We start from the raw sequence: 11,793 nt of genomic DNA on the forward strand, positions 1-11,793 counted from the left end.
ATGAGGAAGACAAAAGCGACTGGTGTGTTTTGGTTTAAAATCGCTCTTTTGCTCAGGCATGATTTATACCAGTGTAAAAAAAAGTGATCGAGATAGTATGATTAGCTTTGGATTTGCATACATATTAAGAACCAGGAACAGTCCATCCAGAGCATCACTACTCTTGAAAGAAAAATTTGGTATGAGAACACAGAGCTGCTTCCTCTGACAGTGTGTGTGTGCGTGGCAAATTGATAGAGCTGTACTCACCTTTCAGGCTGGTCAGAAAAAAGGTCACAACTTCACACGTCTTCACAGTACTGACAGAGCTAAAGTTTACACAGATATATCAAGCAGGATTTATGATGGTTTATTGAAGAATGGGTATACAGCTCGGTATAGGCCCAACAGAAGCACATCCACTGAAATAGACTGACTGGACCAAATACCACAGTAATACATGTTGTCAAGAGGTCTTTTATCAGAGGCCACTGACACAGTTGTGAATTGAATATGTATTATACATGTTTTTAAAATACAAATATACTTTTTCACACACTATCAGAGAATATAGATATTAGACAAATAAATATACATCTTTATAAGGCTGAAAACATGTTCATATATATTGACAATTCAGCAATGTTGTTTAAATGATCACACACGAAAGAATTAAAAAGTCTGCCTATAAAATCTCCACAAATTACAGGCTCAGTTTATAACTATCAGAGGATCAAAAGGCCACTAGCACAATCTCGGAATTAAATATATGTACAATAAATACAAAAAAAGTCTCCAAACTAACACTCACACGAGATTTGCATACACGTGACAGACATGCGCACATATAGAAACAGACCCACACAGACCATAACACTCATGCCTACCCACTTTCATGCTCTCTAGTCTTATATAAAGATTTACAGTTAAATATACAACAAAATAAAATTACATAAATACTTTCGCTGTGAAATTGCAATTTTTACAGTAGACAGAGCCCCATACAAAATACCAAAATCAGTAGCTACAATAGGAAAATGTGACATTACAAGAACTATTGACTATGGACACCCTCTGGCAGAGTCGTGGTGACAACAGCATTCTAGTGGCCTGATTGTGTCTTTTGTTCAAACACAGCAGTTTATTTACATTTCTTTATAGTAACACCAAGGTTGTCCTCAAGTATAATATAAAATACTAATATAGTATGTTCTTCAACAAGACCATCATACTCTGTGAGATGGATTTCCATGTAAACAATATCAATGTGTGTTTGTGCAAGTTGTCGTACCGATAAAACCAATAATGTGACACGACGACATCCTGACAACCACAGTCACTTTACAATACTATTAATATTTTGGTTATTTGGCCATTTAATGTGAGCTATTAAAAAAAAATCTTAATCAGATTGTTTAATCTTGGTTTTCAGTTAAAATATCTGAGCATTCTAAAAAAAAGATAAATTTTCTTGAGAAGAAAAATAAATCAATAAAAAAAACATTAAGGTATGTATTCAGAGAATATATATTTAATTTATACACTACTGTTCAACAGTTTGGGGTCAGTAAGCTTTTATAAGGTTACTTATGCTCATCAAGGCTGCATTTATTTGATCAAAAAAAGAGTAAAAAAAGAAAGTAAAAAAGAAATATTGTGAAATATTATTACAGTTTAAAATGTGTTTTCTATTTTAATATATTTTAAAATGTAATTTAGTCCTGTTATGTCTGGGTTTTAAAAGCTGAATTTTCAAGCAGTCATTACTCCAGTCTTTAGTGTCTCATGATCCTTCAGAAATCATTCTAAAAGCTGATTTGGAGCTCAAGAAACATTTCTTATTATTATCAATGTTGAAAACAAGTGTGCTGTTTAATATTTTGTGAAAACCATAATACATGTTTTTTTTCAGGATTTGATGAATAGAAAGTTCAGAAGAATTTTATTTTATTTGAAATAGAAATCATTTGTAACAGTGTATACGTCTTTACTACCACTTTTGATCAATTTAATGCATCCTTGCATTCATGTTTATTACTATGATTATTTTTCTTACACTATTGCTATAATCTTACAATTTTTCCATTTATTTATTTATTTAGTCCAAAGATATACTGTCTGAAAATAATTCTTATGCTTCAAGTAAATTTATCTTGTTTTAAGAATGTTTAAATATTTGCACTAGAAAAAGAGACAAAAACACTAATTAAGAAAATGCTTTATTGCAGTGCGAGCACTGCTGCAGTCAGCTATTGCCACACGCAAATACATTATACACCATCAGTTTGCTTCAGTGCCACTTACTGCATATTTTACAACACAAGTGAGAGACAGGCACAAGAAGAACCAACGATAGTTGTAAATATGCTTCTGCAGTGTAGCAGAGAGCTGCGAGTTGTGGCGTGACCCAGCGGAGGAATGGGCGGAGTTCAGGAGCAGTGGCCATCGCTGTCAGACTCTGTTCTGGCTGAGCGGCTGAACAGAGACAGGGGCGACAAGAGTTCAGGCCAGGTCGCCACACTGGCACAAAAGGTTAATGTACAGTTTGCAAGTCCGTCTGGCCACAAGTGGGCCACAGACAGTCGCCCAGAGAGCAGGCAAATGCCTACAATATTAAAACAGAGGGATTACTGTAGGAGTCAGCACAGCCACCTGTCCGAGCAGCGGGATACTCACCCTCCCTCTTCCTCTGTATTGCTTAGGCGTGAGGAAATTTGATGTTTTCTCTGAGGATCTTATCAGATATCCTCTTTGTTCCTGATGGGTGAAGCGAGGAATCCTTCATACGATGCTAAATAAATCCAGAAGCTCCCGACGTACATCTTCAAATCATCACGGACAGATGAAGCATGGATGAAACTGAATTTAGAAACTGAATTCTCCTCTGCTCCTGTTGCCAAAACAAAGCACCAGGACTCAGAGTTTGTGCGTCGTTGTGTCAAATCCATGCAGAGGGCACTCCACTAAGGAGTTTTTATCAGCTCAGGTGGGATTTGTCTTATTTTATGTTGTGATATCATCAGAAGGAGTAAAGATGCTGTGGGGCTGAGGGAGGAAAGAAATTGTGAATCAAAGAGAGCTTCACACAGCAGTCACGATTCAATGAGCGCCCACATAAATATCTATTTCATTATGAAAATCATCAGAGAAAATGACAAACGTTTTCCCAAGGAATCACACGCAGGCCGCGGCCGGCATCTATCTCATCAGGCAAACATTATTTGGCAAATGGGAAGTTGGGGCATGTCTGGGCACTCTTATTTGCGGATCACTGGGCCCAGCAGAGGAGCCCCTCAGTTGCACATTTGTATTCAGATTTGCACAGTGTGATGGGAGATGAGGCGGTGGGAGGCCCAAGCTCTATTAATAATTCTTCAGCCGTTTTTACAGTCCTTATTATGAATGAGCCAAAGCTGAAGGAGGGGTATCCTCCCATTTACTGGTGAGGTTCGAAGGATGTCGAGCCACTAGTACTGTCCCTAAACACTTTTTCCCTATTTGGTGGGATAAAGCCGCTAAGTCATTCAAGGAGGGTTGCAAACCAATATCGTGGGGGTTGAGGTCTTACTGGGTTCTGAATTCAAATTTTGAATTCAAATTTTACTGGGTTATGAATTCAGTGATGCTGAGATTGAATTATTATGGAATACTTTACAGCACAATGGTAATGTAGTGAGAATATTAGATGTGTGCTCATTTAAAATTTAGATTTAACTCAAATTTAAAACATGGTCATGCCCTATCCACACACAAAATCTGTTCATTATGCATTAGAGACAAAACAAAAAAAGCCTAAGGGACTGTTCAACACAGGATATGTTCTGCCTTTAAAAATACAGAAAAAACGGGGGGAAAAATGCTACTTTTCAAAATTTTTAATTACAGAAATTAGGAGTGGCAGTATATTTAAATAATTACATTAATGATAAGTAATTAAAATACACTGAACAAAATTATAAACGCAACACTTTTGTTTTTCATAATTTCAAAAACTAAATGCTCTTCATGGTTTCCATTTTATTACCAATGAATTTATATTCAAATTAAAATTTTAGTAATTTCAATGACTTCCAGGTCTAGAAATCACACTTTTAAAATTCCTTGGTCGTTGAATAAAAATGGCCATAGTTAAGGGAACAAACTAAATTAAGAAATATATTTCAGATCTTTTTCTTGTTAGCTTTTCTTTTTTTTTAAAAACTAATTAAAAAATTTTAAGCCTTAAGCCATTTAAGTCATCTTGTGGCCCCCTAGTGGGTCCCGGCTCCCTGGTTGAGAACCGCTCGTCCACAGCGTGTTTACATAAAAAAAAAAAATGTGAAATTGGGTTTTGGGCCCACAACTGAAGCTTACCTGGGCTCTGTCCACCGAGAGATCATTTCCATCTGTCCTTTTTCCATCCCTCCTATGTTTCTCTTGGGTCAGGGAGTGGTGTCGCCACGGTGCATAGACCCCCGTGCCCACATGGCATTGCCTGGACCCCCTCCACCCCCGTGGTCCTTGTCTGACTCGGGCTGGCTCTGAGCTCGCTCTGGTTTAGGGTTGGGTGTCATGGGTGGCTCAGGCTGTTGCACCGACATGGTGCGGCGAAGGTGTGTCCGCTTACACAGGAAGTCTGGTTTGGCTGACAGACCAAATGAGCCCTTTCGAAGAACCATTCGCACAGAAGAGCTCTTCTTGGGCCGGGCTCTGTGACTGAACTGCAGGGAGGAGAGATGTACTGCATAGCCCTCACTCAGGAACTGTGATAGATCACAAGACATGAAAATATATTAGAGAAAACTAGATCAATTTTGACCATTTATGGTGGAAATTGAATGAAAGACAAAGAAGAATCAAAGTTAGTTAACCTGGCATTGACTCTGGTACTTCTTGGAGGGCCGTCCCACTATATATATCTGGTTGGGGTTGAGGCCCAGCATGCTGTAGACGGAAATGTCCTTCATGGAGCCATAGGCACAGTTGATTTTAATGTGACACTGCCAACATGAGAAAAGGGCAAAGTGTGATAGACGGCCTAAGGATACACTACAAAAACACCTCAGTTCCTGTGTGACTACTCATGCGTGAGACAGAGGAAGCAAGCATGAGAGAGATGGACCAAGAGAAGAATAAAGGAATAAAGTGATGTGTTTCTTACTCTTCAATCCTGCTATGTGGTATATTTGCATGTCTTCATCATATATTTGTAATGTACACTGCCATTCAAAAGTTTGGGTTCAGTAAGATTTATGTTTTTAAAAGAAGTCTCTTATGCTCACCACAGCTGCATAATTTGATCCTTTTATTCCTGTAATGGCAAAGCTGGATTTTCAGCAGTCATTACTCCAGTCTTCAGGGCCACAAAAATTATTTTAATATGCTGATTTGGTGCTCAAAAAATCATTATTTTTATCAAAATAAAAAAAACAGTTGCAGTGCTTAATATTTTTTTGAAAACAGTGAAATGCTCCCACCCCCCCTCCAGAATCAATAGAAAGTTCAAAAGAACAGTATTTATTTGAAATAGAAATCTTTTGTAACAAATTTCTTGACTGTCACTTTTGATCAATGTAATGCATCCTTTCTGAATAAAAAGTATTTTTAATTTAATGCATCCCAATTGAATCCATCCTTGCCTCAGTGCCTCAATTTAATCCATCTTTTCTGAATACATTTTATTTTTTAAATAAACTGATCCCAAACTTTTTAACAGAAGTGTATATTTCTATATATTATATAAAACACTTTATCTTACTAAGTACAGAAATCTTATTAGCTAGTTTATCTCAGTTAACTGAACATAAAAGTGAATTTTAAATAATTTTGCTGGTTGTAATGGATGTTTCCATTTTTGCCATATTTTCAGGAGCTTCTGGCATGAAAATCTATCTGGCAATTTACAACATTTGAGTGCGTTTCTTAATTTTTTTTTCTCTTAAAGTATTTCAAACAAAACATGTTCTATTTTCTGAGAAAAATTGTTTTAATTAGTAATCAATATAAAGAAGATTTCTTCAATTTCACTTTCCATTATGTTAATAATTAGTAAAATTCTTTTAACTAACAAAAGACAGTTCCTCAATGACATCAATGACATCATCCTCCAGCAAGTGACATCATTTTTGGTGGGAAGCCAACAGCAAGAACACCAGCAATATTAGCTATTGATCTGAAGAAATTTGTGATGCTTTGTGGTATTCATTTATCTCACTCTACCTCTTATTTTTTTTTATCAAATTACAAAACCTATACAATGTCATAACATTTGAATTGTTAATTAAACAATTACAAAATGACACCCTCATGAAAGCTAAATCTCATTGAGCATTGGTTAAATACAGCTTTTGACTTCCATCCTGTTCAACTTCAAATGTGTACATAAGAAGTTATGACTCCTAAATTGCCTGAACTTGACCAGAGCATATTTCTGAATGTCTAGTGTATCCTTTTATAGAAATACTTAAACTACAACACAGGCATATTCCTATTTTACAGTTACAGAGTTCAAAAGGTACTGCAGAACAGGAATGACCCATATACTAAATTTGTGGACACAGTAGCAGAACACTTACTTCTTGCACCAAGTTCCTGAGGAAGATGGTTTTCTGGCGAAGAGGGTCGTGCACCAACCCCTCCGAGAAAAAGATCATCCCCTGGGGGAAGTTGTGTTGAGACAGCCAGGACACAACCCTCTGCTTCTGCATGTCTGGACGTCCAGTGATGTAAATGATCAGGTAGCCCAGGTCCTGCCAGTGTCTGCATGCAAAATACAACCATTTACCCTCTGAGCAAACCCATAATTCTTGGCGAAAACAGTTGGGGACTGATTCCCGGATAGTCATGGTGCCTGGTCCTCCAACAACAGATTGCATTTGACAAAGCAGTAAATTTGCCCAAGGACAGTCTGGGAAACAACCCAAGATTGTCCATTTGTAAATCCCAAACCCCATCTGATATCTGGTATCAGCACTTCATTATCTCTCTATTAAATGAAATCCAACTGTGCCTCACTGTCAGGCCAGTTCTTTTCAATATTGCTATGGCATGAAATGAAAGCATCGATCCTCTCTCACACACGTTTACACACAAAGCCTCCGCGTGAATTTGTTACCTGACCACATCCACAGCTCCGGGCCGTACTTTAGGGTCGCTGCCCATAATGGAGACGCTAGCAGCAAATGAACCGTCAATGCTAAAGACGACACACTCCATCCCCCGAGGCAAGACCGTCAGGAAGGCCTCTGCGCTTGTCTGGTCACCTCTGCAAGGAAAGAGTGACTTGAAGTAAGGGGAGAACACAGATCCGGTTCTTGATCAAGCTCAAGATGTGGCATGAGGCCCGAGATCAATTTAACAGCGAGGAGTCCTTCTCCTTCAGCCCTCAGGGTGAGAGTTTTATGAGTGCCAAATTGAATGCTCTTTGGTATCCTCGCAAATTATCCCCCGCTGAGACAACCTTGAGAGCACAGCCATTTTGGATACATTACAAGTAATCTTCAGGGTCCCATTGACTTACTTGACAACCATTTTGATGGGGTAGACCCCCACAGCCAGCTTTTTGCTTTTGGGGATGGTGTAGGTCACTCTGCCACTGCTGTTGGTCATCTCGGTGTCTAAGTGCTCCCAGCGACCTGACTGTGGCTGGGTCATCACGTACACATCGACCTAAGAGACAAAACAACACAGAAACAGACAGTGGGGGGAGCGAGTGAGATGGAGGGAGATTACTGAGGCATACTAAGGTTGTCACGACCCCAAAATGTCAGTAGTCGATACCAGTACCAGTGACACTGCTCTATATTAATTTAAAAACCAGCAAGCACTATTTTGCTATTCAATCCTTTATTTAAAGCATTAAATAAATTTAATTAATATACAAATTGAACAATAGTGACAGTACAGACATTTACAATGCCACTAAAGATTTCAATTTCAAATAAATGTTGCTCTTTTGAACTTTACTTTCATCAAAGAAACGGTTTTAAACATTGATAATAATCAAATCCGCAAATTAGAATGATTTCTGAAGGATCATGTGAGACTGAAGACTATAGTAATGGCTGCTAAAAAATTCAGCTTTGCCATCACAGGAATAAATTAGATTTTAAAATGTATTAAAATAACATAAATAAACAGTTTCTTTACATTGAAATAATATTTCATAATATTGCTGTTTTAATGTATTTATGATCAAACAAATGCAGCCTTGGTGAGTGTGAGAGACTTTTTTCAAAAACATTAAAAAAATCTAACCAACCCCAAAACTTTTGAAATGTAGAGTAAATATGTTTAATAAGAATAAATATTATGTTTAACTTTATATTATTCATATTGTATAAGGTTGTACATTATTAATTAATACTGTATATGTCAATAACATTAACTTTTAAATAATAAATAAATAAAATAAATAATCAAAAAACAGTCAGTAATTTTTTCTTTTAAATATTGTTATTTTGATTAATATTAATAACATAAATAGATATTTTAATAACAATTTTAGCTATCTTTTCCCACCTCTTAAAAGTATAACTTGAAAATGTTTATATTAGTACTTCACCAAGATGGCCAATATATTAGTTATTGGCATCAGAATGTAAATAATTAATATACTGATGCATTCGTAATTATAACTACGAGGTTCATCAGATGTTTACATGTGCAGCCACATATTACCAAAAGCTGAAAATGCTATTCAGAAAGAAGTGGGCACTGATACTGTAAAAGATACTGGTAAGGTTTCATTTGCAGCCAGTACCAGTATTTTTCACATCTCTGAGTAGTTCATTGTGAAAAAAAAACAACCCTGTAACAATTCCACTGACATTTTAGTTGTATGCAAACAGCTTGTTTAAATGCATATTCAGCGATAGTGGACCACTGCTCTCTCACCTTTTCCCCAGTGAGGGTCACCATATCCAGCGGTCCGTACATGAAACGACCAACCAGGGTCTGATGCCCGTCCTCGGTCGCAATGACATCATTGACTCTGTGGTTGGCGGTGACATTCTGCAGACAGAAAAAAGGAGATGTCAGGTTGTCTGTGCTTTTCTATCGTTTTCCTGCCACAATAGAGTCTGGTGTGAAAAATAAGGCAGAGGATGAGTGTAAATGACACTGATAATACTGCCATGCACCATTTCAGACAGATGGAAAAAGAGAAATGGGCAGTTTCATAAGTATGCAGTACAAAGTCCTTCCAAAAGAGGGTGTCACACTCTAATCCTTCTATTTTCAATAAATTTCATTTCAGTAATAAAGCTGTTCTACACAGAGCTCAGTGGAGATAAATCCTATAGCCCCTGCTGAGGCAGCTGTGCTTAAATGGGAAATTAAAGCCAGCAAAACACTGAGCTATGCAAATCCTGAAAATAACTGGCCACAGTCACCTTCATGCCAGCAGAGGAAGTAGACAAACAGAGAGGAAGATAAATGCAAGAAGCTTGTACTTTGCTGCTTTATAGAGCAAAGGCAAGGCTATGAGACAGCGTCTGAATTCACAAAAGCGTCTTCACATAAGCCCGACTCAAAACATCCCTCTCACATACCAGCTACTATAGTGACGAAATGCAACAGGATACTAAGGCTTAAATTAAACGGGTCTAAAAAGAAAAAAACTGCAAACAGTACTAGATCTTCACATTTTCTGAACAAAGTTTTAATGGTGATTGCCCAAGGCTTTATATGCCACAGCTAAGGATTTCTGAGTGGTTGTTAGCATGTTGCTATGCAGTTGCTAGGGTGTTTGAAGTGGTTGCTAGATGGTTATTTATAGGGCTACATGATTTGCTGAGCTTGTTTGTGAGGCTGCATAATTTGGCAAAATGTTGTGATTATATATTATTATAACTAAAAAATATTAGCATTGTTATTATGATTATTACTATTACTAAATAAAAATATGTAATATATTATATATTACTGATATTTCACAGTAGCAAAAAAAAAAAATCTTTCTTCTGATAATCTGTTTTATTTGGATTTATGTCACAATACAGAAGAAAACATCTGCTGCTACTTCTGTTATATCGCAACTATAAGTATCCAACATTGACTGATTTGATAAATAAAAAAACTCAGTCAATAACCAATATAGTACCAATATATCATGCAGTGATGTTTTTATGTGGTTAGAAAAATAATATACCCACATATTAACCACTGTTATTTATAGGGCTGCTGATTTGCTGAGCTTGTTTTTGAGGCTGCATAATTTGGCCAAAATGTTGTGATTATATATTATTATGACTGTTACGTCTTTCCTTTAAGCCGTTGTCGCTGATAACAGGAGTGAGCATGTATTTAACGCGTGCAAAAACAGAGTCCATGCATACTGACGTAGACCCAAGCAGAATGTCTTTATTTTGTGCAAGTGAATAAACAAAGCCTCAATCTTTGTCTCTCCTTCCTTCGTGGTCATAAACATGTACACATAAAGTGCATATCTTAAACACAGCACATATCCACATACTGCACAATCTACATTCTTGCAAGTTACCTTTTAGCACGTTCAAAAACCGTGTGCTTCCCCATTACAAATTTAAAATTTTTATATTTCAAACATTAAACCATAAGGTGTTTATTTTTTCAAGCGTCTGAGAAAACGAGCGCGTCTGATTTTGCTCCCTTGGTGACGTGGCAAAGGGATCTCACTATAATATTACCGCCCCTTAATCTGTACGTTTCCACCAAGCGGCAACCTTCTGGTCTCTCTCGTGAAGCCAACACGGAAGTGACTAAAACTGGTGTTTATTATTTCTGACCATTGAGCTTTTTAATTTTAGCCGGTTTCATTACAAGTTTGGGAAGATTGTTGGTGCACGTTGCATTCCTAAATGCATGTTATAAGTGACCTAAACTCAGAGCAGATGCAGAGATGAGTTTGTGTGAAGCTGCATTTACTGTAAACAAAGCCACTCTAAGACACAGCAAACACCAGATCATGAGCCGCACTCTTAAACCCACAGTACATATATTTAAATCACAGCCTTTGCGATTTGATAATCACACTAAGCCATATCATGATTTTGGTTTTATTTTGCTTGTTAGTTAGTTACTACAAATCAAAAGAGCCCATCCTCAAGTTTCTATGTTATGTAGATATGTAGATATGGCTCTTATCACTTCTACAATGCAAGTCTGTGGGATTTTTTGTTTTCTGGCAAAAAACCCAGTCTGAGAAAAAAAAAAATCCTCTAAGCATGAGAAATAGTCATAACAGTGTTTGAATTCGCAAGCCCCACTAAAAAATCTCTTAAGCTTAAAGGGTTAGTTCACCCAAAAATTAAAATTAGGCTGTGTTTTACTCACCCCAGAGACATCCTAGGTGTATATGACTTTCTTCTTTCAGGCGAATCCAGTCGGAGTTATATAAAAAATTGTCCTGGCTATTCCAAGCTTCCAAAAGAAGAAAGTCATATACACCTAGGATGCCTCGGGGGTGAGTAAAACACAGTTTCATTTTTGGATGAACTAACCCTTTAAGTTTGCATGTCATGTAACTGAACAGTCGCTGACACTCATGTCGCCAAAGGGATCTCACTATAATATTACCGCCCCTTAATCTGTACGTTTCCACCAAGCGGCAACCTTCTGGTCTCTCTCGTGAAGCCAACACGGAAGTGACTAAAACTGCAATTCATCGACTGGCCGCTAGAGGCTGGCTCCAAAGTGTTTACAGCCTGGTACAAAAAATTATTTTGGTCTATTATAGCTAATTTTGCCCTTCATGACAACTGTGAGGGGGTGAATTTTTTTATAACTCATCCGTTTAAATTATATTAAGCCTTAAAGTTCTGCATAATTAAGGGCGTGGCCACTTGAGTGACAGGT

The 11,793-nt window shown here is 37.3% G+C and overlaps 1 protein-coding gene across 2 annotated transcripts in view; it reads right to left on the bottom strand.

Moving 5' to 3' along the window:
• Window positions 1-2,064: 2,064 nt before the first annotated feature.
• Window positions 2,065-11,793, bottom strand: part of LOC107685064 (membrane-associated phosphatidylinositol transfer protein 3-like) — a 93,523-nt gene continuing 83,794 nt past the window's right edge. The window contains exons 14-20 of one of the 2 annotated variants that reach the window (XM_016481520.1): window positions 8,854-8,970; window positions 7,478-7,626; window positions 7,073-7,222; window positions 6,534-6,717; window positions 4,830-4,958; window positions 4,333-4,721; window positions 2,065-3,016 (exon numbers count right to left, since the gene is read on the bottom strand). In XM_016481520.1, the coding sequence (XP_016337006.1) occupies window positions 4,401-4,721; window positions 4,830-4,958; window positions 6,534-6,717; window positions 7,073-7,222; window positions 7,478-7,626; window positions 8,854-8,970 (1,050 nt within the window). In that variant the 3' untranslated portion in view covers window positions 2,065-3,016; window positions 4,333-4,400. Of the gene's footprint in view, window positions 3,025-4,332; window positions 4,722-4,829; window positions 4,959-6,533; window positions 6,718-7,072; window positions 7,223-7,477; window positions 7,627-8,853; window positions 8,971-11,793 lie in introns of both variants that reach the window. The other variant, XM_016481519.1, reaches the window with a different exon arrangement.

Source organism: Sinocyclocheilus anshuiensis, unplaced genomic scaffold (assembly GCF_001515605.1).
Source record: "Sinocyclocheilus anshuiensis isolate Anshui unplaced genomic scaffold, SAMN03320099.WGS_v1.1 scaffold914, whole genome shotgun sequence".
NCBI classification, from domain to species: Eukaryota; Metazoa; Chordata; class Actinopteri; order Cypriniformes; family Cyprinidae; genus Sinocyclocheilus; species Sinocyclocheilus anshuiensis.